This window comes from Drosophila hydei, unplaced genomic scaffold (genome assembly GCF_003285905.1).
Source record: "Drosophila hydei strain 15085-1641.00,03,60 unplaced genomic scaffold, DhydRS2 tig00008122-arrow-pilon, whole genome shotgun sequence".
NCBI classification, from domain to species: Eukaryota; Metazoa; Arthropoda; class Insecta; order Diptera; family Drosophilidae; genus Drosophila; species Drosophila hydei.
This window is the reverse complement of record NW_022045833.1, coordinates 2,129,828-2,157,607: the sequence shown is the minus strand read 5'-3', so window position 1 is coordinate 2,157,607 and position 27,780 is coordinate 2,129,828. Positions and strand designations below refer to the sequence as shown.

Sequence of the window (27,780 nt, the reverse complement as noted above, 5' to 3'; positions counted from 1 at the left end):
CTTTACTCCTCCCTGTCGTTGCGCTCGTGACAACTTGCCCTAGAACTAATTTTTCTGTAACAACTTGGCGAAACCTTAATATGCAAAAAATTGTAAGCTGCTGCCAAGTGTTGGCTTTCAAGCAACTGGCACGCCCTCACCCTTTTTTTTAACTTGCCATGGAATGTGCTAACAACAACAAGAACAACAGCAACAACACCAACAGCAAACGCCTACTCGAAAAGCTTTTTTGCCGCTAACATGTGATGCGATCTGCTTTATTGTTGCTGTTGCTGTTTGATCTTTAGCTTAACGACTCGAAGCTTTTGATGCTAATGAAATGTAAACCTTTATAGGATGTAAGCGTTTGCCAGCGTGTGTGTGTGAATGTAACGGAAGTTTAAAAGCAATTATTAATGTTTATCTCTATTTTCTTCTTTTGTTTTTTTAATAGATAATTTTTATGGCTTGCAGATTGCAACGTGTAATGTGTATGTAGTTTTAGACACTGTGCGCAATTTAAATGAATCATGTGTAATAATTTACAACGGAACAATTAGAACTCTACTTGCAGTTCATTATCATTAGCGTATTACATGACGAACGGTGCTAAAGTTGAGTTTGTAACTATATATTTGTGTTTGACTGTATGTGTGTGTGCTTGCATTAGGTTTTAGTATTTATGATCAACCAAATGGCTTTTGCGTGCAGCTGCTTATCTATTCTATCGTTCGCTCGAGCTTTGGCGTCCATTTGCAATTGACGTGAGCTACATAAATAAGTGCAAAAGGGACAGGCAGGCATATATGAAGAATGACACTAGAAGAAAAACGTAAGAGTTAATATAGTGACTAAGGAGCATGCTGTATGTATGTATGTATCATCTTGTCTCTGTTATAAAAGCTAAAATTTGAGATTGTCGAAGGAAACGAAAGTTGAAATTATTTTTAATTAATATTAATAAAACCTTTTAAAACTATTTTATCTTTTAAAATTACATTAAAATAAAAATACAGTTCTTTGTTATTTTATATTTTTCAAGAAATAAATTGAATATTTTTTATTTATTTATTAATACTTTCAATACCATTATTTTTTGTTTTTCAGTAAGTCTACATAATTGGTATGATTATATAACAGCTTTTTTGCTGAGTGCAACAGTAAAGTATTGAACAAGCTGAAAGCTTCTTATTGAATTGCAACGGCCAGCAAGTGTGATTCAGCTTAGCCCAGCTTCAGCATTTTTTTTTTCTACAATCGTGTTAACCACCAACTGTCGTTGCTGTTGTTGCTGCAGATGTGTCACTCATCATGTTAACCACATCATGAAATCGGATTTAGCTTCAACCGCTGTTTGCCTTGCATATGACATAATGCATCTATTTGGAGTTGAAGTCCATTTGCAATTTATGCGGTTTATTTTGTGCTCTCATTCTAATGCTTTTTAACTTTCATTCGTCTTGGGCCTAATTAAGTAGCGTATGCTAATTACAGCAATTGCAAACCCTGCACAAATGAATAATACCTTCGTCCCACTCTGTCACACACACAAGCAGCGCAAAGTTCACGTAGCAACAGCAGAAGAAAAAAACACACACATACTTACTGGCGCGCTCGCAGCCTGCGCGCGCTCTCTTTCTCTCTTTGTCTTTCTCCTACTCTCTCGTTCGCTTCGAATATGGATCTTATGTGCGGCCCACTGCCTCCCACTTGAAACAATGCGTATATATAAAGACTGCCAACGTTGACGTCGACGTCGACGTCAACGTTACCCTAAGCCTAAGCCCAACGACATAGTCGCCCTCCGCTCGATCCGCTGCGGCGACGACAACGTTTTTAGGGTAGTTTTTCTTGTTTAGTTGTGCATTGTTGTTGTTGTTCTTGTTGTTGTATTTTGGCCCTGAAGCTTTATTTGCTTCAATCGATGCCGCCCCGCGCCAACGAGCAGCAACCCCACAATTTAGGGTGGAAATTGTGTCGGATCATCACATGAGCCAAGCCGAAGCCGAACGTTGCGTTTAGGGTTTCACAATTGTTGTTGCGGCTATTACAGCTTTATTGTTGTAGCATTAGTTGTCGTTGTTGTTGTTGTGGGCTGACATGACAACGTAAAATTCACTTTATTGTCTGTCCGCGTATTTCATGTCAAACATTATTGGATGCGCCCTCGGGGCGCGCCCACACTACACTAACACACGCACACATACGCATACACTCCCATTACCATGGGATCGTCAAAGCTCTCTCACACACGGCCCAACATGAAAATAAATATTTTTTTCAAAACATTTATTTTTTTTGTTATTTTTGCATGCAACTTTCTATGTGGGTATAAATCTTTTTTATATGTAATTAACTTTTTTTTCTACTCTGTGTTTTTTTTTCTCATTTAGCAAAACTTGATTTTTAAAAATAAACGCTTACGATTGCCTGTTTCACAAAACGCCAACAACAACGGCGAATTGGCAACCATAATTGAGCTTCTAAAAATTGTGCACAATGTTAGCAAATGCGTCGCTGCCGCTGCCTCTGCCGCTGACACTGCCGCTGCTCACCTTCTGCCCGCGCTCTCGAAATTAACAGCCATCATCAATGTTGAAAATTTTGCGCCATGACAAAGAAAATATTCCCCAAGAAATGACGGCAGCTCCACAAAAAAAACAAAACTCGTTTTGGGTTTTTGGATTTTTTTGGCAACATTATTTTTTTCGAACGGGCAAAGTGAAAATTTATGCCGCACCCGCTTACTTAAGACGGGCATCAACAGCAGCACCAGCAGCAACAACTCGCACTCGCTACGTGATTTCGTAGCAACAGCTACACAAATTCCATTCCATTTCAAAGCCGCCAACAACTAATACAACAACAACAACTAGATTCAATATGTAATTGAGTTTTATTTTATGTTTTCGTTTTTCAACGATTTTCGTTGGCCGTCGCCAACTTCGAAAGCTTTTATGCGTGTGTGTGTATTTTCGCATTTCGTAGCCCAAGCCCCGAAAATATTTTTGTTGTTGTTTTCTACACACTTCATTTCAGTTGGCGTGCGTGTAAATGTATGTGTGAGTGTGTGTGTATATGTGTGTGCATGTTTTTAGTCAGCTTTGATTTCCATTATGATTGCGCTTCTTTTTCACAAATACTGAGCTTCGTTTTCATTCGAACTCGAAAAAACACATTAGCATGGCTGGCGTTCTACATGTGAGGGTATTTGTGCGCCTGTATGTATGCGTGTGTGTGTGTGAGTGATTGATGGCTCTCGGATTTTTCAAAAGAACGCTCGCAATCGGCAGTCACCGCTCCCGCTCCCGCTCTACGCCTCTCTTTCTCTCTCACTCTTTTTCATTCTATCACTCTCTTCGCGCCCTCAGCTGCCCCAGCCCAGAAGACGAGGCTGCTGTTGCTGCTGCTGTCCAAATGAGGCTGCCAAAAATATTTTCGTTAATGGAACTTTCTGGTTTTCTTTGGCTCTTGGGCTTGCAAATTTATGTACAATATGTACATAAGCATACAAACACATATGTATGTATATAAATATATGTATATGTGTATATATATGTTATATATATGCGTATTTCTTTTGAGGTCAATATAAGAAAATGTTTAACAAAAAGTTCTCTGTGGAGTGTTTTTTTTTTGTTAATCAAGTGAAAGGAAGACGCTCAGTGGAGTGGGATTAGGTGCATAAAATACGTGGGAATTTGTCAAACGATTCGAAAGTATGTAAATATATAAAGTATAAAGTATGTTGATATAACATGTATGTATCGATAACGATAACGATAATGATAGCTTGCAGAGACTTAGTGAAGATAATTGGAATTTGTAATTGCAAATGATAGTTATAGATAAACGATAATTTGTGTTGAATAATAATGATCTTGTAATGCGATTTTACATAGCCTACTATAAATATTAATAACGATAACATATTTTATAATAGCTATTGTCATTTGATCGGTAAATAGTAATTATATAGACGGAAGCTGCAATCTGTAAGATATCGATAAATGCCACACATTTACTCATAAATTTTTAATATTTAAAGCTTCAATAATAATTCCCAACTAAATCGATAAATATCGATATATTTACTTTAATTAAAATAGGATGCAGCCAGGGTAAGATGAAGGACTAAAGGATTTATTAATGCGTTGCCAACTGCGCACATTTCCAATTCCGATCCGGCCCAGTTTATTGATTGACCCCAGCCCTAAAATGGAATCCGGAAAACGAAGCGTAATTTCTATAATGCGCACATACAAAACAAGGGCAACTAGCTAAAAAAGAAAAAGGGATGCGAGGGGTTGGATTGGGCGAGGGAGCGAACGTGACTATGCGAGGGGGTGGTCGGGCGTCGGGCGTCGGGCGGCGGGCATCGGGCAGAGGTCGTCTGGCAGCGACGGCAACCAAGCATGATCCCCTCTGCGGCTGCAGCCGCATTTCAACCCCCGTTCGTAAATGGGGGGGTTGCTAAAGCAACGGAAATGAGCTTTTGCGTTTGACAAGGACACGCACCAAGCAAACAACCCTAACGTGGAGCAGCAGCCACAGCAGCCAGAGCAGCCCAGATCACAAGCAGACGCTAGCGGGTGGTCCTTTGTAGGGCTGTTGCTGTTTGGTTAGGGTGCGAGGGTGGCCCTGACCAGTTTCTGCGACGCATTAAACATTTTGGGGTGGAAAGCTGTCACATGGAGATCCGCAAACGGGGGTTGTTTGCAAAGGCTCCACTAAAAAAAAGTTGCAAACATGCGCCAGCTGCCGCTGATCACAGGCAAACGAACAAAAGAAGAGGAGAACAAAAAGTAACAACATAAAAAAAGTTGCAACCCCTAAAAACTGCAAGCGAAGGAACCCAAGCAAAAAGTTCAGCCAAATGCAACGCTGCAAAATATCGTATTGAAGCAAATATATTTACGATATTTAAAAAAAAACAGTAATGTTCTCTGGAGCAGATCAGTTTACAGTTAGAAAGTGCAAACTTCCTTTGGCACAACAGTAAGAGAGCTTGCGGTCAGATCAGCACTTACACAACAGAGGGTGCTTTGCTCGAAAAGCAAACGGTATTCATTTAGACAAATATTCATATTAAAAGAGAGTCGCTAAAGAGCGCTGTTTAAGAGAGCGATTTTAGTTTAAAGTACATGATGAATTTCAGGAGATTTCCAATAACTGAAATATATATATAATATTGGTATATGCATTATATTTTTACGATATACGATATCAGCATTCTTAATTGGATACCCGCCAAAGGTAGGCAGAGCAATGCTTGTTCATGTGTGTATGCGAACGTGTGTGATATACGGCCCTGGCGCTGTGTCCTGGCGGCACATGGACCTTTGCTGCATTTGGGTTTTTCCTACCCCCAGAGAGGGCAAATAATAAAAACAAGCATACAACAGCTGCCGCAACAACATAACAGATGCGATGCTCCCTCCGTTTCGGTGAGTGGCCAACGAGCAACCCCTAAGGCCCCGTTTGCATGCTTCTCTGATCAAGTTGATCGATCAGCTCTCTACCCTTGGCGCAGACGCCCATTTTCAGTCTCAACTCCATTAAATTCAATTGACAAAAGGAAATGAACATGAAATGCAAAAAAAGAGAGAGGGAGAGAGACAGCACGCACATACACACACACGACAAACAGATTAATTGTGAAACAAGAAGCAGAGCAACAAGAGCAAGAGAACGTATGTACGAAGGGGCGCATAAACGGAAAATACTGAGAGGGGAGCCCAATGTATCGCATCTGCTCTTGCATAGAAACGTAGCCATGTTTTTGTTGCTACTGCTCTTAGGCTTTCGCATTTTGAAATTTACATTTGCATGCATGTGCAGCAATGGCAAAAGCAAAAGCAAAGGCAACCACAACAGCAACAGCAACAGCAACGACAACGCCAGCGAACGCGCGAATACAGAACAAACAGAGAAAAGATGACTTCAAGGTTAAGCATAGCCGAGAGTAGAGTTGACGTTCCCCTCCCACGCATGCCGTTGGCGTTTGCTCTCCCATTCTGTGCTCTCTCGCACTCGCTTGCTCTTAAAGTTTGGCTGCTTCCTTTTGCTTGTGTTGCTCTAGCGCTGTTGTTGTTGTTGCTGCTGTTGGTCTGTGCATGTGTGCATGTAAATGAGTTTGCACAATAATAAAAATAAACTTTTTTCTTACATTTTTCCCTCTCGTGCAATTTCTGTTGCTAAAATTAAACGTTAAGGAATTTTTATGGAACAGCTGTGTGCGCCAAAAGAAGAAGCAAGCAATCGAGCACCAAACAACGACGTAAAAACCCAGCGAAGTTTCAAGAATAAAGCAACAGGCAAAAGCACACACACACACATGCACAAAACATAAATATGCATATGTGTGCGTGTATATTTTTGTATATGCATGTTCTGTGTATGTGTTTACATAGCCATCCCACTCCCACGCACGCATCATTGGCCTAGCAGGTGATTCATTTCGGAGTTCATATAGAAAATCGTTAAAGTATTGAATAAGCTATAAACTTTAATTGAAGACTGATTTTCAAATTGACATTTCTTTAGCGATCCGCTCTAAAGTATTCGCATTTATTTCTACTGCTGCTGCTGCTGCTGTCGACAGGGCGCGGCAATTTTCACTTTGCCTGCTGAATGGGCATGCGAAAGACAGTTGCCGAAAAAAGAGAGGCAAAAGCAACAATAACAACAAATCAAACCAAAAGCCAAAACGAGTTTTTGTCGACTGTCTTCGCCTTCAGACCGCAAAACTTGAGCTTAACGATTATTTTCTTTGTCATGGCAAACAATTTCCAACTTTATTGTTGTTAATTTCTTGCAGCGCAGCTTTTTAAGCCGCGCCAAATCTTAAGGAAAAAAAAAAACAAATAAAAAATTCACTCTGCGCGGGCGGCGCTGCCGTTGTCGACGTTGACGGCAGCGGCATCAGCAGCAGCAACGCAGTTGCTAATAATGTGCACAACTTTTAGAAGCTCAACGCAATTATGGTTAACATTTTGTTGTTGTTGGCTTTTGGTTTTTTTTTTGTTTTGTTTTCTTGCTTTTAAACAAGTAATCATTTATTTTTAAGAAGCATCCAAATCAAGTTTCAGCAATTGTTAATGCAAAAAGGAAAAAAATCAAAAAATGTCAGAAAAAGTGGAAAGATTTATACGGTACATTTGTGTATGCATACATACACACGCGCATATTTTGATGTGTGTATGTTTGCACATTAGACGCTCCATTAGAAAGTCGCAAGTGTAGAAACAAACAGATTCATATGATAAGTAGTTACAAACATATGTATGTACATATATTTAGATAATTGTGCATGTGCAGGAGCGGCTTGTGCCACGATCGGGTAGACTATGTCAGCAATTGTTCTGGTTAATTGGGAAATTTTACTCTACTTCAATGGTCATCAGGGTAATTTGGCGGAAAATAAAAATCCCATTTCCTTACGTTATGAGCAATAAGCGTATTTTCATGCCCTTCATACGCAGAGTCCGTTCCTGACATACAAATTTTGATGATTTGCTTTGAACTCTGTGTTTCTTGACACCTTCTCTACAACGGAATTTTTATTGTTGGCTTAATGTTTATTATTTGACAAAGATGCATATGACAACATGTCTTTCCATACAACATTGTCTTAAGATAAATGAGCAAACATATGTATATGTATGTTCATATGTATTAATATACTTTTAAACTATATTTAGGTATACAATTACAAAAGTATATAATAAATATAAATATTAAATTTAGTTAATTAACATATCCAGGAATATTACATATTTCCCTGCGACATACATTCACACGTGAATGCACTTGTTCATACCTACGCATATATATATAGATTTATATATTCACGTGTATGTATGTGTGTTCATGTATATAGAATCATTTGAATATGTGCTCACTCTCGCGCACACCAAAATTTTTCTTTACTTTTTCATTTAGCAGCACTTCCACATTCCTTTTTTAAGCAAGCAAATGTCGCTACTTCTCTCATACACACACACACATCCACACGAATATGCAAAAGGTACACAAGGCAAAGTCAGCGCCACTAAGCACGAGCGATCTTCGTTTTTTTTTTATTGTATGCAGCGAAAACAACAAAAATATTGCGCTTCGTGTATGCACACACATGCTGTGCTTTTTCTGTGTTTGGATTTTGTTGTAGCTTTTCTACTCTTATTCTTTTTGGTCTGCCGTTGGCTTCGCATTCGCCATCGCAGTTTTTTCTTCGTTTCTTATTGCAGTAGCAAATTGAACTCTCAGGAATAACGCGTTTGTCGCTTCGTGCGCTCGTTTTATGGCACATAACGTAACACAAATAATTTCCCCACCCCCACACGAGGCAACAAGCACACTTTGTTGCTCGCTTACATAAAAAATAAAACAAAACAATAAACAAAAATAAAAATAACAACTGTAATAAAGTGAGCTTTAAGAATAATGCAAAAGCAACAAACACTAAAGTCGTTCGATTTGGTTTATGGCCCTCAGGCTGCAGTTGAAATATAATTTATTATAATTAAAAATCAGCAGCGAGCAAATAACATAAATACACATATACATATGCATATGTTTGTTTGTATGTAGATAATTGACAGTGTTTGGTTTTCACTTGTCTTGTGTGTTTGTTTCTCGTGCAATCGCGCGCCTTTGTACTCGCGAGTGTGTGTTGGTGTGACGCAGCTGCCATTGCAGCAGGCGGCCTAGGTGACAGTGCAGCTGAAGTCGACGTTCACGCCGACGTCGCAGCGCTTGTCAAATGTAACAAAAGAGGCAAATGTAAAACGTAAGGAAAAAGCTTCTACGTGACCGATTTGAAGTTTTCGCTGATTAACTATGGGAGGTGGACATAAAGAGGGAGAGAGCTTTCCATTGAATGCAGGTGAGTTACTTATTATGCGAAACGTGATGCTATTTTATTTATATATATATATATATATATATATATATATATATATATATATATATGTACATTTGTATTGCTTGTATGTATTATATACATGTGAATGTATATGCTTCATATTTTCTTAGTATATCCTTCGTCCTTTCAGCAGCTGATCGCTAATTGTTTTCAAAGTAAAAAAGATTTATGCCAAAAATAAAATTCGCACCTTAAACTGTCTCCATTTCGTCAATTAGAATCGCTTAGAGCTTTTCTATTAAGCGTGTAGAATTTCACATAAAAGCGTTAATTACTAATACATAAGGCATAAACGCAACACCGTTGAAAATTGAAGTACATAATTACACACATACATACATATGTATATACACATATAAATATATAAATTTAAAAGGTATGACGGGAGCAAGGGTGCACGAAAATGTTCCGATGAAGTCATGCTGGAACCTAAAATAAATCAGCAATGTGTGTGTGTATGTGCGTGCATGAACGATCATTAAAAACACTCAAACACACTCACAAAATAATTTGCACTTTTTAAGTACAAAATGCAATGCATACATTTTCCATGCTCTATCTCCCCCTTATCCGTTCCAATCACACACACAAACATATGTACATGCAACATCCAGAGAAAAGGAGACATAGAGAGACCAAAAGACAGCGAGTGAGAGAATGTGTGAATGAGTGGGATACAGCGCAGCAACGGCAGTTTTTGTTCTTGTGAACATTATGGCTTCGCTTTGGCAAAAACTCATACACAAAATCTCGCCCCCTACATGAGCGAACAACGCTGCTAGCAACAACAACAACAGACTACACGACAAAAACGAGCGACCGCAACGAATGATATTTTTTAACTCCACTACATAGACAGAGTTGCCAGCTTGCTGGCATATACATACACATACATATCTATGTATGTTTGTTGGCCGATTTATATCCATAGGCGCTAGCTGTTTGACTTGCTACTATTAAGTAAACTCTGCTAACTAATGTTGCCAAGCCTGCCTTTTTATCAAGCACAACAAAAAAGAAAAAAAACAATAACAACTTTTTGATTTGCATGCGCCGCTGAGTTTTTCGTATTGGTGTTGGCAACTCTGCGCGCGCGCCAAGCATACAAAGCACATACTCACACGCACACATGAATGATAAAGTTACCTAGTTGGATGGAACTTAGCAAACGAAATGCTTAGATGTAAATCGAATTGCAAAAATAAATGATTTAAAATAAATAACTAATGATATACATAGCTGCATTAAGCAGATAGAAACTTGAAAAGCATATAAAATGTGTGAGCATTAAAATTTACAAGCAATGTGGGGTGTGACAAAATAAGGCGATGAGCTGTACTCTTTTCATGCAGCCAGTAGCAACTGGGTAATTTTTTCGAACTCACACTCATTCGCTCGCTCGCTCTCGTTCGGAACTTCGTTGGCTGCGCGCGGTGGCTAGACCAGAAAACTTTTCGTGCGCGCTCGTCAGTCGTCAGTTTTTCTTCAGTGGCTCCGCGCGTTTCGCATTTTGTTGTGCGGGCTGCTACTCCGCAGCAGCAGAAAAACTACACATACATACATACACACAACTGAAAAACTTGGCTTTTTAATAAAAATAAATTCAATTTTATTGCTTTTTCTCCCGCGCGCTTTTACACATATACAAATCGTGCGTATCTCTCTATGTGTGTGTGTATTAACATAATTTTATGTGCAAAGCTCTTTAAAGAAAAAAATCTAATCAAAACGACACGACGACTATGTGCTGCCTGTGATTCTATTTCGGTGTGTATACCTTAAAAACAAGCAACTAAAAATGCATTAGATCTATATGTATATATTTTTAAATAGACTTAGAACTGTACTTTCTAATTTGTGCGATTGATTTACTGTTTCTCTCTGTCTCTCTTTTTCTCTCCTGCTGTGTGTTTTTGCATATAAAATCAATATTTCCAACGGTTTTTGCAAGCGTGTGTGAGTGTGAGTGTTGGTGAGCGTCTCACTTTCATATCGATTTTTCATGCGTTTTTGTGAAAGCTTTTCTGCATTGCAAAGCTTTTCTAAAGCAGCAATTTTGCAGCGGCACACAAACAGAGGCATGCGTATATAAGTGTACGTGTGTGTGCAATTTGAAGTAATGACGAACAATTTTCATTAATTTAATGAACACACACAAATGTACACGCATGCAAATGAGGTCAAGTGTCGCTGTGAAAAATTGTACGTTCTCTCCATTTGTATGCAGTCAGTCAGCCTGACGTTTGTGTGAAAGAGTGAGTACGACCGTACGTTACATAAGCTTTTTCTATTTGGCAAATATATGCGCAGCAGCATAAACTTCTAAAGCGCGCATTTGAATGCAACAGCAACAAAGTGTGGATGAGTACGTATGTATTGTAAAAATAAACATTTTACATGTTATTAATTGTTAAAAAGCACGTTGTCAAAAAAAGTACAATCTAGAAAAAAATGTGTCGCTGTTTTGAGCTCTATGTGTAGCCGCCATCTTGGTTTTCCCCCCTATGGGCAACCCAGTCGAAACAGCCGTGGCATCAGCACCATACAACAACAGTACAAAATATTTTTCAATGCTACTGTCGGGCTGGCTGGCAACGCTCTCTTTTTTACTCCCTCTCACTTTAGCTCTTCGGCTGCTGACTTCGTTTGCTTTTCGTTTTATGTTTGTACAAGACGACAAAAAAAGCGTGAAATTTTCTCTCTGCACTTTTCACACACAAACACAGCCACATTCACACTCATATAGCAACAGTGCTCGCAGGCGCTTTGGCGCTTCGTGCGCTCTCTTTGTAGCCGACGGACGAAGTCGACCGCCCGCCACATATTTTTGTTTCCACTTTGTGCTACACTTCTACTTCGTTGCCTGCTGTTGCCGTTGTATGTACATATGTATGTAAGTGCTCTACAGACACGTTTACATTTTCATTTTTCATATTTTCGGCCTGTTTTTGACTCTCACACAAGTACATACATACAGACGCATACTTTGCTTTGTCGCTTTTATAATCTTTCACTTTATGTGCACACGCCATGTTTAATATACGTATATATGAATATGCTTGCGATGCGACGTTGCCAAATTTCACGCGCGCAGTGAACTTTTTGTCGTGCAGCTTAAAAGTTTCATTTGTTTACATTCTACGCACATGTGCAGAATAACAAAAGTACAATAATAACAACAATAATAATGAGAGCCAACACGCACAAAAAGCTGAAAAGCAGAAAAAGAAGGAAAAAAAAAAACAAAAAGCTTTTGCGCAACAAGTGTAAAAATAAAAGAATAAGAGATGAAGAATACACAAGAGAAACAAAATTCAAAAATATGCTTAAGTATCTTTGTTTAGTACTTGGGATTTGTTTATTATTTCTTCTATTATTTTTGTTTATTTTTTCCGCTTTTATTCTTAAGATCATTTTGTTGTGTGCGTGTATTTACCTTACATTCTTCGTCTGTCTGATGACAGACTGTTGAGCCACCCACGTCTTCAACGTAAACGACCTTGCATTTTGATTATTGTTTTTATTTTTTTTGGTTGTTCTTCAGTTTCTACACTGACCTACACGTTTAATATTGTCGCGTGCCATACATTCTTTGCCCTACAGAGATTTTTTATAATTATTATTTTCTGTTTTAGTAAACAGAAATATAAAAACGTGCAAAATGGAGGGAAACAATATGCGAGACTTTTGTAGGCCGTTATCGTTGACTGCTCTTTGCTCTTTTTTGGGGTTTTTTTTTTGGCTAGTTTCTTGTCTCTATTGTTATTATTTTTTGCCAGTGCCAATGGCCAAAAAGTTCATTGAACTTTTTTTTTATTTATTTTTTGGCTTGTTGATTATTTTGTGTCTTCATTCAGTCTGTTCGCAATTTCACTTTCACGCGGCCTACTGACTTGTCATGTAATTGGGGAAAATAAAACAACAATTTGACAAATTCATTAAAGATAAGATATGTTTTGGTATACTTATAAGAATTATATAAATTGTAGATGAGAACTTCAACAGTTAACAAGCCAAAGATGGTAGATCTAACTCACTAATAAATGTCTTTAAAATAAAAATAACCTCAAACTACAATCTGTTATTAGACTCTTATTTTTAATACCTTCATTAATTATATTGGTATTTGTTTTTATATTTAAACAAAGACCTATCCAAATATTAATGTGTAAATACGTAACGCCCCAAACATCACCTGTCATATATAGAGAAGAGAAAAAACACTCAAGACACACCTATTTAAAAATAAAGGAAAAAAGTCGGCGTGACCACATTTTCAAATTACAACATGCCCAAAAACCGCCGACACATGTAGATGAAGTGATCGAAGAGACAAAAGCATATAAAGCGAGCGAGAAAGAGAGAGAGGGGGAAGGAGAAGAAGTGGGAACAGCGGGCAGGGAGTGGGCACAGTCAGCAGACATCATCATTCGCATCAACGAGTCGAGTCAATGCCGTAGGCCAAATTCAGCAACAGACCGTCAGACAGACGAACGGACGGACAGTTACTCTGATAGATAAAAGCCATTGCTTGTTCTCTTGTCTGCCCTCGCCTCGCTGTTGCTGTTCTCTTGCCTGCTCTGCACCGCTCTGCCCGCTGCCCACTCTTTAGCTCCATAAACCGTTTGCCCATTGCCATTTAGACGCTTAAATTTTCAACTCATTTCGAGAGCGACAGAGTACGCCCTTTACTCCGACTTACATATATGTATATGTGTGTATGTGTGTATTCAAAGCCACAAAACACAAGCCCTTAACATTCACTTTAAATAGCTTGTTGAAAAAAAAAACAACAGAAATAAAAAACGAGTTTTCGTTTTTCTTTGCTGGCTGCTTTTAATGGCAAAAACGACATTTTCTGCCTTTGCACGGGGCAGCGCAGAAAAACAGAATCGCATTGAAAAACTGACTGTGAACGACTTTGGGATTTACCTGTAAACGGAAAACTTTATAAATTCATTTGTATGCATAAGTGTGTGTGTGTGTGTTTGTTCTATATGTGTTATTATAATCATATGCTAATGATGCGCACTGTTAGATTGATGATTTATTTAAAGAGTTGCTCATTAGTTTTTGCTCTCAGTTAAATAAAATTACATAGAATTTATAATATATTGATATAGCTAGTAGATGCTTGTAGATATATTAAGATGATAGATAAAAAATAGATGGTCTCAGAAAGCAAGTATTCATATAGAATTTCAAATATATTTTAAGATTTTATTCTCGTAAAAGACAGGAAACAAATAATAGCTTATCGTTATAAAATAATAATAGTAATATAAATTTAAGTTATTGGATTAGCTAAAATAATGAATGCAGCTTAATATAGCGTATACTTTAATACTCCTTGCTAGACACATACTCTATATAATATAAATAAATAAAGTATTTTATAATAAAAATCTTCAGCATATCATAAAAAGGCAGACGACAACGATGTAGCCGCCGCCTACGTTGTTCTTAACGCGATTTCTTTTGGTTTTTTCTTAGTTTATTTCTTTTAGACTGTTGCGAATGCTACAAGTTCTGTCTGTCTGTCCCCTTGGATCCCGTCCTGCCCCAAACTCCCTACACTCTTGTTGCTGCTGCCACAAATTAAATTATTGAAAGTCAGCGGCGACGACGACTGCGACTGCGGCGGCGTTTATTTTTACGTCGTAAATATACAAATTTATGTCTGTATTTGTAGCTCTCTCTCTGTGTGTGCGTGTGTGTGACTGTGTGTGTGCTGCTCAGCTTGGCAAGCGACAAGATAAATTCCACTTTATGCAAATCTTGTGGGGGGAACTTTTTTTCTGTTTTTTTATTAGCAAGAACTCCTCTTTCTTTAATTTTTTCTTATTTTATTTACGTATTTTTCAAGTTATTTCCATTTTAAATTTGTTTTTCTGTCTCTCGATTTTCTGCGTGTGTGCTTGTGTGTGTGTTTTATTTTTCTTTAAACTGGTTTTTCTGCCAACTCGCTCGAAATGGCACAGTTCTTGTATATTTTGCCAAACCGGTTTTTCTTTTGACTTTTTAGAACCAGAACAGAAACCGAACAGAGAATATAAAAGATAGAAGTAGCAGCAGCAGCCGCAGCAGGCAGCTGAAACACGTATTGAAAGTTCGTTTTCTTGGCTCCAAAACAATTTTCTTTAATCTTATTTGGAGTCCCATTTTGCTTCCTTTTTTCTTGCTTCCTGTGGAAACAGGGAACGACAGTTGTGCCTCACCGACGATCACCTTTGCCGGAGAGGGTGGGGGATCAGTGGACGCACTTTTAGGGGTTGCAACCCCCAAAAATGTTTACCCTCCGCCGGGCCTCGCTCTTGCTCTCTAAACAGGCTTAACCAGTTTTCGGGGTTGCTCGCAGATCCTGGGACCAGGATACTAGAACCTGGTCTACCGTCTGGCGCGTGCTTCGTATAGCAACCTTTTGTGCCCTTATCCCGTTTTCATATATTTTTTTATTTCACTCTATTTTAATACCCGATTTGCATTAGCGCATGGCACTCAAGTTGTTGGCATTTGAAACCCTGATTTAATGAGGTCCTGTGCCTTCACAACTGCGATTGCATTCAAGTGCCTAGATTAATATAATTTGATGGGAGAGTTTTTCGCTAACATTGCGTGACATTTTGATAGCGCTATAGTTTGATAGTAGATCTCTCCACAATGTTTGAATGGAAAGGTTTTCCAACTGTAATATTTAATAAGACTGCAAATCAAATATAGAATAAGACATTGGTAATATGGTATATATAAGTCTAGCTGGAAAGTCCAGTTGTAAGTCTTTAAATTTAATTTGGTATTTAACTGTTTTAGATTTGGAATGTAAATTCTCGATTTGCAATTGCCTATTTTGAAGGTGTTAAGTGATATTTTATCTATATCTTGATATCCTATGAACGGCAGTTGCTAAATTAACATCCGAAGTTGGGTTTTTCGCTAACAGCGTTCCGCATATGAAATATTTTGGACGTCGTTTGATAGTAGATCCCAATACATTAATGTAATATTAGGTTATTCAGTATCTATCATCAGTGTGGCAATTGCATTTAACACGATGTTCCGGAAAATGCAATTCCGTTGCATTTCAGTTGCAAATTGCTAAAATAAACAAAAAGTTGAGATTTTCGCTAACCACGTTTCGTAAACAAAATATTTGTTATTTGAACGTCGTTTGATAGTAGACCTCAATACAAGCATACATAAATATATATATATATATATATATATATATATATAGTTCTATTTTTGCACATATTCATACTCTCATTCTCAATCACAATCGGCACAATATTCGACTATATGCTCGCCACACATCCGTTGCGAGAACCCCAAAGCGAAAAAAAATAAACGCGCGCGTCGTCATCTGCAAAGTTTTTCTGTGGGGTCCAACTGTACTTTTTCCATGCAAAACAACAACTCGCTCAACAGCAGCAACAACAACAAAAAACAACAATAACGCTTTGCTCTTTGCCTGCGCTGGGAAAAAGGATCCCAATTTTCGTTATAATCCTCCACCATCTGCGCAAAAATAAAACCTTGCATGTGCAAAGAGCGTGCGTCACGAAACGTTGTTGCGGTAAAGAGCATGAGAGAGAGTGAGGGAGAGAGCGGAGGGAGAGCGAGAGAGATCCTTTTTCATGCTGTCGCTGCTGCAGTCGCAGCGAGCCGCCCTTCCGCCCGATTTTACCTAGTACTCCACGGCGAATATTTGCCTGGCATTGTGTATGTGAGTGTGCCTGCGTCGGCTGCTGTTGTTAAACTACAATAACAACTATTATAAATCCCCTTTTCCATGTAATTGTGTGTGAGTGCGTAGGAAAAACCGTCAGCTTGAGGCGGACATTGTCTAGCCGATGCATCATCAACGTTGCTGTCGACGTCGTCGTCGCCGTCCGCGTCAACGTTTATTCCATTTGGGGTAAGAGTTGCTCTAACTAAGAACAGATGGCGCCACTGCGCATGTCTCGCACCTTATGTACAAAGGCCACACAAGTTCACACAGCCACATGTATATATGAAATACACATGCATGCATACATACAAAACAAACGCATGTAAATAGAAAAAACTGATCCCTCACACAAAGTAACCGTCGGCCTAACGGTGCCCTCCTGCGCTTGCACTTCTCTTCGTAGCTCGTTTTTCGCCTTGCTGGGCCATCAACTTCTCAACAACAACAAGCACAGCATGTGTGTTTTCGCCATTATATTTTATATTGATCGGCTGCTTCCTTTTTACTTGGCAAAAAAAAGCAACAACCGACTTGTGAAAAAGGGAGCCCGAACTGAAAACCCGAACGGCAGTCCATCGTCGTCTTCTGTTGTGCGTCACGTAGCGCGAATATTGCTATCTTTGTTGCGCATTGAGCCCAAAGAATTGTACATGGGCACAGTTAGGTTTTCTATAGAAGTTCTCTATGTTGGTCTGTTCGCCGCATGTCAGTCTGCCTTTCGACGGGGGCCATAAAAACGAGCGAGCAAACGAGCGTGTTGCAGCTGTCGTTGCCGCTACTGCTTTCCACCTCTTTTTTATGCTGATGATTAAATTACGGCAGGAAACGGACGTACAAAAACAAGAAGAGGTATTCAAGCAAGATGCAGCTACGCGAGCTCCCCATTTCATTAATATTTTCATACCAATTCGTTGTAACGGCATCAGTCCTCTTTCTTAATTTCTATTTTCTTCGAATAGTTTTCGCTTCCATTTTGAAAAATGAAAATGTAGCCAAGCTGCTACGGCTGCGACGGCATCATCACCCGACTCCAAAAACTGCCACGTTTTCTCTCTTTCACTCAAGTTGTTAGTCTCTTGCGGCGAATTGAACTGCTCGCATTATGTTTGCCTGTTTACCTGCCTGCGTTTGTGTGCGTATGGGATGTTTTCCCGTTATGTTTGCTTTGCTCTTTGGCACGCTCACTGCAATGCATTTCAAAAGGCTCCTTTTGCGTACCTGCCTGTCGTCGTCTGCTTACTTGGCAATTTCATAACGTGCCCCCAAAAATGCGAGGCTCACTCTCACTCACACAGAGCTACGCTGTTCGCTCTCAGCAACTTCGCAATGGGCGGCCATTTTGGTGTGTGCGAGTGAGCGAGCGAGCATGCCAAACCGAACGCGTCGAGAGAGCGAGAGCAGTGAGTGAGCGTCGACGAAGCGGCGCGGCGAAAATGAAAAAGGGTCTCTCAGTCGCCAGCACATTTACGTCGTTTCAGTTGCTTTCGTGCGCTTGGAGCTTTTGTTTGGTTTTAGTGTGTGCACGGCAGATCGCGACGCGTGCGGTGTGCTGGCCAAAAAAAATTACATACACACAACACATTAAACAGCAGCAACAACAACAACCAACGCTAAAACCACACAAAAAAGAAAATTATTTTTCCTTGTGTATTAATGAATAAATAAAGTAAGTTTGTGAAGTGAAAAAATATAAATAAATTATGGACATACACAATTGTGAAATCAGTTTTATGTGCAGTTCCCCCATTTTTATTAGGTGTGTTTTTGTGTGTGTTTGTTCCTTTAAATGAAAAATGTTCTATTTTTAAATGCATCATAAAAAAAACGACACACACACTCACCAAGATATGTGACTGGCAGCGATTGCTTCATACTTCAACTTTAAAATTATCTGAAAATCATAAACGTTGTTCTGTATGTGTGGCTACTTGTGAAATTTTCCACAACGAAAATCCCACTAGAAAAAAAAACACATTGAACACGCACACATTCTACTCGTTCACATATAAGTATATGTGTATGTGTGTGGTTGTGCATGCAGCAGTGACGACGCAAACGTCGACTGCGACAGCGAAACTTCCCCTCTTTATGTTTCATGCTGCCTGCTGCTGCTTCGTTAGCTGACAGCGACGCGTCGACGTCGTCGCAACGTCTCGTTGTCGTCATTTATCGTTTCCATCGATCTCCAACACTAGCAACTGTAACATCGCCACAAAATCCGTTAGCCGAGTATTTGTACTTGCGCTCTCGTTGCTATCGCAGCTTGCTCTCATTTGTCGAGTGAGAGTGAGTGATGTGGTGGCTAGTGCCGTTGGAATGAGCACAGTTGAAAAAAGGAAGCAAAGCAAAGATAGAAGTATTTGAAAGCAAGCGATGGAACAAGAAAAAATTGCATTTGCAGTTGTGTTATTAACGTCATAGATGGCGCTTTCGTGTGTTGAAAAAGTATGTTTCTTATGTGTTGGTATATTTGTTTGTGTTGATGCAGCAATTGCGGAGCTGTGTAATTTGCATACGTAGATAAAATATGTATAGATACACATATATATATGTGTGAAGAATACGAATAATAATAAATCTGTGAAATTTCGAGCTCTGTTGAGTGTTAATGCATTTGTGTGTGTGAGAGAGATACTAGGCGGCTTTTTGTTGCCATAGCTGAAATAAAACATGAACTTGACCTTGAAGAGCTTGCTAGAGGCAAAACATAAAAGCGAGTAATTAATTGCCATTGTTGTTTGGTCTCTTTTTGTGTATGCATTTGAATATATATATAGATGTGTGTTTGTGAATTATTGCCATTTCATGTGCTTAACGACATTACTAACTGTTTGCATTTTTTTCCATTGCATTTGCAGTTTAACTGACATAACTACAAGCATTTGACAAAAAAAAAAAAAAAAAAAAAAAAAAAACAAGAAGGAAGATAAGAACAACTAGAAGATAAAGCAAACCAAACTCAAGCTTACACACAAAAGTAAAATATAAGCATATTTTAACAGCCTGATATACTGAAGTTTCCTGAAAGCTGCAGAAAGAAAAGCGCGCCAGGCAGAGAGCACAACCCAAAGCGCGCTAGGCCACGTCGAACGACGCGACGGTCGGCAAAATACACTTTTTCCCTTCCTTCTATCGTTTAAAACTTTGGCAAACATGGATGACGATCAACAGTTTTGTTTGCGCTGGAACAACCATCAGAGCACGTTAATCAGCGTCTTTGATACATTGCTGGAAAATGAGACACTAGTCGATTGTACGCTCGCCGCCGAGGGCAAATTTCTCAAGGCCCACAAGGTGGTGCTATCAGCATGCAGTCCCTATTTTGCGGTAAGTAAACAAATACAAAGTCATAATACTGAAAAATAGAACAAAGATATTTATTTTTAAAATTTGCAATCTATTTAATGTAGACTTTACTGCAAGAACAGTACGACAAGCATCCAATTTTCATACTCAAGGATGTCAAGTACCAAGAGTTGCGCGCCATGATGGATTATATGTATCGCGGCGAGGTGAACATCTCGCAGGATCAACTGACTGCACTGCTCAAGGCCGCTGAATCGTTGCAAATTAAAGGTTTATCCGATAATCGTAGCGGCACCGGCCCAGCAGCTGCTGCAGCAGCCCAACAACAACAGCAAGCACCCAAACCCGATACACATCATCGCGTTAAGCTGAGCGCTCCCTATACACTCGAGCAGACAAAGCGTGCGCGCATCACAACGGGCGGTGCAGCTGTTGGTGTTGGTGGCATGGTCGATGCTGGAGATGTGGCCGGTTCGCGAGAAGGCTCCTCCAGTCCATCGCGTCGTCGTCGAAAAGTGCGACGCCGTAGCATGGAAAATGGTAAATTACCAACATAAACAATTAAGTTATATGTAGTTAACTAATGTTTAAAATCTTGCAGATCTGCACGACAACTCGAATTCGTCTGTGCTAGCCGCCGTCTCCAATCAGTCAATCCTCCAACAAACAAGCGCTGGCCTCGCCGCCTCCGCCTTGGTCAGCACTCAATTGGCCAGCGTCGGCGGTGCAGCAAGTGCAACGGCTGCTAGTGCAACTGCTTGTGGCAGCAGCAGCGGCAGCGGAAGCCAAGTAACCAACCAGCCATTGACCAGCAGCAGCAGCAGCAGCAGTAACGTTACCAAAAAGACTGAAAGCGCTAAACTAACATCGACAGCAGCTGCCCAGGGCGCCCAACAACAGCAACAACAGCAGCAGCAACAAACATCAAGCGATGCCATTAACACCGACAATGTACAACAACAACAGCAAAATCAAGGCGCCCAAGGCGATGCCGAAGAAATGGATGTGGCAAGTGGTGGTGCTGCAAGTGGCGCTGTTGCCGTGCATCCTGGTGTTGTTAAGCAATTAACAACGCTCGACAAGTCGAATCATAAACAGAAGATCAAAGATAATAGCATAACAACCGAAATGGTAATCGAGCCCAAGGCCGAATACGATGATGATGCGCATGATGAGAATGTTGAGGATTTGACTTTGGATGAGGAGGATATGACAATGGAAGAGCTGGACCAAGCGGCCGGCACCAGTCAGGGTGGCGAAGGATCTAGTCAAGGTGCGTTTCCCTACAAACTTTAAAATAAAGCTAAAGACATATTTAATATTAACTGCAAATTCTTTATAAACTTGTAGCATATGCAACATGGCAACACGACAGATCTCAGGATGAACTTGGACTAATGGCCGCACAGGATGCACAGCAACGGGATCCACAAGGTGAGTTTTTCCTTGCATACTCTATACTCGAAAAGATAGTTCAAAAACTATCTACAAACTTATATATATAAATATATATAATACAAATGAAAAAGCAAAAACAGTTCAGATATATTATGGTTAGACCAGCCGAGCACGACGACCAGCTAAAAATTTCAAATGCAAATTAGTAGAAGCAGAAAAATGATTTTTAAGAATTTTTCTCACACAACTCTCAATTCACAATATTTGTTTTTCGTTACAAACTTAAAAAGAAAATATTACCTAATATTTATTTAATTTTTTATATAAAATATATAACTGCAAAGGTCGTGCTCCGAAAAAAGCTCTTAAACGTTTCAGCAAGAATTTTTGTTAGGCAGCCAAGCATAGAAAGAAAGTAAAGAAGAAAAAAACAAGCAACAAGAAAAATGCAAAAATACTAAAACTGAAAAAGAAAAAAATACAAGAAACAAAATTCGAAGCGGCGGCACAGCAAACGAAAAATAAAAAAAATAAACAGAAAACAAGAAACCAGAAACCAACAAATGTTTCAAGTACAATAAAAAAGTAAATTTATTGCCTCAGTTTTATTCTTTTCAATTTGTTTTGTTTTGTTCGGTTTTTTATTTTTCTGTTTTGCTTTGCTCCGCTCTCGATGTTACAGCCAAAAATTAAAACTAAAGAAAAAGATAATAATTTGTGCAAGTTGAAAGTACTACTATTTATTTATTTTGAGTTTTTACAACTAACTTCAATTATATATATTTTTTTTTGATTTGATCACACATTATTCGTATAACTCAAGTTTTTTTTTTGTATATATTTATTGTATTTATTATATTATACTACTTTAAATTTAATTTTAACACACAATCTATCACAAAAAAAGAAATGAAAACACAACCAAACACCCAACAAAAACATTTGCTACTATTCCCCCAAGACCTGATTATAGCTATCCTCCACTATATAACTAACTCTAACTACTATAATAACTCACTCAAACTACCATCAATTCATTTGCGCTTTATGAAATGTGTTCTATGTATGATTTGTTTTAATATATATATATATATATATCTATAATTTTTTAATTTATATATATATGTATATATAGATTTATATATATTCTATTTGGTAATCATTTGGTTTTCTTATGTATTGGTGTTTTTTGTGCCGCATTTGGTTTTTAACTATTTTTTATGTATATATATATATAATTTATACTTATTTAACACACACACACATACACAAACACATACATACATATAGAATTTTTAGTTTCCATTTATACATAACAAAAGCCGCAAGCTGCTGCTCCATAAGTCTCTCGCTCTCTTTTTAAATCATTGCTGCTGAGAGAGAGTATTCGAAAACGAAGACACTTCAATTGCGCTCTCTTATACTCAGCACACTTTCCACACACATACAAATAGAGAAACACTCACGCACACACAAACATTCATATAGCACACTGCAGCTTCAAGTTTGATTGTGTTTGTATTAAGTTAGTTTATAATTATGTTTTATGCGTGCGTGCGTGTGTGTGTGTAAGTATGTTTGAGGCAGTTGATACAACAAAAGTTGCATAGCTTCTCCATACGTCACTTTAGTTTTTGTTGTGCCTGCGTGTGTGTGTGTGTGCGTGAGTTTACACCGTTGTTCTATCCCTACTCGTGCGTGTGTGTGAACTGTGCGTGTATGCCGAAGGTTGCTTTCTCTGTCTCTCACTCTATCTCACCGAAAGCTCTCGTAGTGTTTGTTTTCAGTGCTGCTGCAGTCCTGTCAAAAGTTTTGTTGTTATTGTTGGTAAACCACTTCTAGCAATTTTAACAATAAACATTCAAATAACAAAGTTATCAAGTTTAACATCTTTTCTTTTTGTTAAACATAATCACAACACAACACAAACACACCCATACATACATATACACACACACACACACGCACACACACACACACACACACACACACACACACACACACACACACACACACACACACAACATTCTCCATTTTGGCACTTTTTGTTATCATTTTGTCACATTTGCTTTTCGCCTTATTCATCAATGCCAACGTTTTATTTGTTGATTCGTCTTCGTTTAGAACTTCCACCTATTCCCCCTTCTCCAGCGCGAGCTAATGTTTTATTACACGATTTTAGTTGATTTTTTTTCGTTCCTTATAAACTATATATATATAAATATTTATATAAAAAATACGCATGCAGTTTTTAAATTGTAATTTTAGTACTATGTATATTTATCTATATATTATACATACATATATGTATATATATAATTTTGCTTTATTTTGGTTGACGGGACTTTTTTTTTGTTTATTTATTGACTTTGATTTGTGTTATCCATTATGTTTTATGCTAGTTCTTAAGACACTCGTTACGAAAATCTGTGTTTGACAAAAGCTTTTCTTTTGTACAAATATAGACGCGTTCGCGAATCTTTTCGCTCATTTACCGTAAACGCAGCGAGTGCTCTTGCTCTTCTTTGAAGTGAGTGCTTATTTCGCCTGCATCGCGTCGGCTTTTCTTTAAAAAACTTTAATGAGTCAAGTGCACAAGTGTATCAAGAATATCAGCAGCAGTAGACGAACAGCAAAACGGATCATCAAGGTTAAAATTCGCCGTCTCGCCTGTTCGCCCGATCAAGTTAATGCCGCGTATGCAAAGCTCGTAGCCATCCAGTGGGTGGTGAGGTACAGTTGTGGCTTTCGCTAAGCGCTGGTACTTGTATCGTGGCGCCATCTACAGTTGGTTGTCTTCAAATTTACATCTTTTACGCTCGACTTCAGGTAAGTATGCTTCGCTCGACGGTATCGGTTGAGCGAAGTGCGAAGAAAATGAAATAAATTTTGATATTTTAAGTTCGTTTTTTGTTTGTGCCCAAAAAATTCAATCCAAAATCCTGAATTCCATCCTAAAAGCTATTCCCAATTCCAGTTCAAAACACCCACTCATCAAACATATTACCAAAAAAAAAAAAAAAAAAACAAACCATAACTTTCCAGCGTTTTCAGGTAATGTAGCAAACAGAGAGCAAAGCTGCTTTGCAACTCTTTTTGAAGCAATTGTTTTTTTAATATTGCTTACATTTAAAACGCCGGCCAGGGTAAGCTATAAAACTATCTAAAAACAAAAATATAATCATACTTCATTTATCTACCTTACGCTGCATTATTTTTAAGTGTATACACATTAAACATATATACACATATAAACATTTATATACATATAAATTTATTGTATATATATCTATACATATCTCTTATGATTATAATTATATTTATTTACTTCGTCAATTTACCTTGCATTACGGTTTGGCCTATCGAGTCTCTGTTTATGTTTTAATACTGTTCACAAAAACCTACAACAGAAATTGCTTGAAGCGGTGCCAACAAACCAACCCAAACTTATGTTTAATGATCTCTGATCTTTTTATACCATATTTATTTAAAAATATTTAACAATGAATCGCCGCCAAAACAAAAAAATACCCACAAATTTTCCTCAACAGACAAACAAAAAAAGATAAAGAAAACGAAAACAAAAAAAAAAACAACACAAACATAACAAATGTTTATTTTTTGTTCTTCTAATTTATTTTTAAAGTTATTGTTTACTCTTTTGATGTCTTGTTAATATTGTTTCACTTCCATTGTTTCAAAAATCATATAAGATTGTGTGTTTCCATTCGAGAATTGATCGAACTTTGTAGGTTAAGAATAAATTCAAGTTCATAACATGTTTGGAAAAGTAATAGAATTTTGTGGGTTTTTGAGCAACGAGTCTGGAATTTCAAGTTAGTTTTCAATGGCTTAGATACTTTATGCATCTGGAACGTGCGTCATTTGTCTGGTCAAACCACTTGCCTTGGCTTGGCTGCGTCGTCTATAGCGTTAGCTACCCCTTCCTTTGATACCTTTCTGCTTGCTTAAAGCTTGTTTTCTCATAATTTATAAGCGCGCCCCTTAGTTGTTGTTTTTCTATTTCAGTTTCTCTCCCTCTCCCACTTGCTCGTTGCTGCTGTTAATTGTTAATCAACGTCAACAACGAACAACTTGAAAGATTCGTTCAAGTTCAAGGTCGGACAAAGATTTTTCTACGCTTTATGCGCAAGAGAGAGCGAGATGTTGATTTGATTTTTTTTTGTGTTAAATCAACTTTATGCGGTTGAGATTGTTGCGTCTTTGTTTCACAATGAAGGAAAATGTATATATGTGCTATATAAAGTTCTCAATGATGATGACGATGAAGATGATGATCGTGTTTTTGTAGATGAGTGTATTTTGGTTGCATGGATTGCATTAGGAGGAAACGAGTTTCTTTTCAAGTGTTTTTTCGATGATGGGGTATTTCCAAATTCATTAGCATATTATTTTCTACAAAAGTTTCGAATGCGAGTGATTAAGAACATTAAACTTAATGTCTCTCCCACCATAGACAATAATTTGTTGAATAACGCTTAAAGGCAATTTGTATATTTATTTCTTATTTAAATTAGATTCTGTCATTCTTTCGCAGCATCATGAAGTAATCAATATATAAGAATTTAAATTGATATTGAAAAAAAAGAAATGGAAAAAATATTTGTTCAAATTTTCCCTTTTCACCTCTTGCTGGCCATTCGATATATTTTCTTGAACTATTGCGGTTACTTGCATCGAAAGCTCTTCGTTTGGCCTTGACCCACTTCTTGAGCCATGTGTTTTGGTTGGCCTATTAAAAAGCACAAGAATCAAATGCTTTTTAGGTTACTGTTGCAACGTCAACAAAGCTTTTTGTGATAACTGTACAAACGCGCGCGCACATATACATACACACAAACACACAGTTAAACAGCGCTTTGTCTCTCTCCCTCTCTCTCTCTATCTTTATGTGTGGGTGCATATGTAGTTAAACTGGCCTAGAAAATAGTTTATATATATACATATATCTATAGCTATAAAGAAAAACAAACTTAATCTAAACAAACAAAACATTTGAATGCAAGTGTGTACACATTTTATTGTTCTTATAATCCAAATTGAATTAAGCTCTCATATTATATGTATGTTTGTAGTAAACTTTTCTCAATTTTCTATTTACTTTGTAGTTTGGTAATAGTTTTTAAAACCTGGGCTTTACTTTGCTTTCAACTTGTACAATTGCCAACTTTCTTTCATTCTTCTAACTAAGTGAAATATTGAGATTTTAAGAGTTGCAATCAAAAGAGCTTTTTTCAAGAGATCAAAGAGTATAGAAAGCAGTTAGTTAGGAAGTTGTATTTGTTTTTGCTTTTGCTTTTGCTTTTGCCTAAGCCAAGTGTATTCTCAATATGTGTGTCTTCCTCTCTCTCTCTCTCTCTATCTCCAACTCACGCTCTCCTTTTCTTCGTTTGTGGTCTGCTGCTACTATGCGTAGACATGCTAATGCAGCAGAGCCTAAAACTCAGAAGAAAGTCCAGTCGATCGTCGGCGATGCAACAGCAAAAACGCCGCCAACAAGCAGCAGCTAAATCGATGTCTTCGTCCTCGTCGTCGCCGTTGCACGTGTGTCCGACCTGTGGTCGCATTTATCAAACGCTTTCGACATTGACGCGCCACATGCGCAAAGAGTGTAATCAGCCAAAGCTCTTCATATGCCACCTGTGTGGCCAGGGCTTCCACTATAATTTCAAGCTGCAACATCATTACAATCACACACACCGGCTCAGTGCCTGATCCTAAAAAAAAAATAGAACATAAAAAGCAAAACACATTCTTCTTTTCTTATTTACTTCTTTTTTATGTACGCACTTGCATATTTTTGTTACAATAAAAAAGGAAAAGAAAATACAAAACAAAATAAAAACTATTCAACTAAATATGGAGAGTCAATTTAATTTGCAGTTGCTGTTAACGGTAATTTGTTTTGTCAGGCATTGAGATCGAGAGCGAGAGCGAGACCGTTTTAAGAGCTTTTTTCACCGTTAGCGAGCTTTTTAGCTAGGATATTTTAGTGCTTGAATTGTTCTTGTTCTTCTTGTTGTTGTGTTGCCTAAGCCTGAGCCATGTTCTCTTCTATCTCTTCCTCTCTCTCTCTTTCTCTTTTTACATTGTGTTGTGTGCAGCCGATGCCGCCGCCTCTGACATAATCTTGCCACAAATTGTAGCCGTGCGTGGGCGCTCAAGTCGCAATGCTAGAAGAAAGCCCACCTCCAGTGTCAGTGCCACCTGCTCCGCTCAGTCGATGGCCAGTGGTTCTGCCACACGCAACAAGTCCAGGCGTAAACGTAAATTGGGCAGCAGCAGCAGTAGCAGTAAACTGATTGCGACACGCAGGTAAATGTGTGCTTTCACTCTCTCTCTCACACACACCAACCTACCAACACACAATCTCTTTTTCAAGCAAAAAGTTATTGTTCTTGGCTCTGTTAAATCAAATCAG

The 27,780-nt window shown here is 38.3% G+C and overlaps 1 protein-coding gene across 18 annotated transcripts in view; it reads left to right on the top strand.

The window, feature by feature from the left end:
* Positions 1 to 8,182: 8,182 nt before the first annotated feature.
* Positions 8,183 to 27,780, top strand: part of LOC111599070 (longitudinals lacking protein, isoforms F/I/K/T) — an 85,298-nt gene continuing 65,700 nt past the window's right edge. For 13 of the 18 annotated variants that reach the window (XM_023314625.2, XM_023314691.2, XM_023314698.2 and 10 more), the window contains exons 1-4: positions 19,788 to 19,961; positions 20,045 to 20,480; positions 20,542 to 21,213; positions 21,291 to 21,374. In XM_023314625.2, the coding sequence (XP_023170393.2) occupies positions 19,788 to 19,961; positions 20,045 to 20,480; positions 20,542 to 21,213; positions 21,291 to 21,374 (1,366 nt within the window). Of the gene's footprint in view, positions 8,867 to 10,561; positions 10,673 to 19,492; positions 19,962 to 20,044; positions 20,481 to 20,541; positions 21,214 to 21,290; positions 21,375 to 26,775; positions 27,090 to 27,463; positions 27,675 to 27,780 lie in introns of those variants that run through there. The other 5 variants (XM_023314740.2, XM_023314617.2, XM_023314599.2 and 2 more) reach the window with 5 other exon arrangements.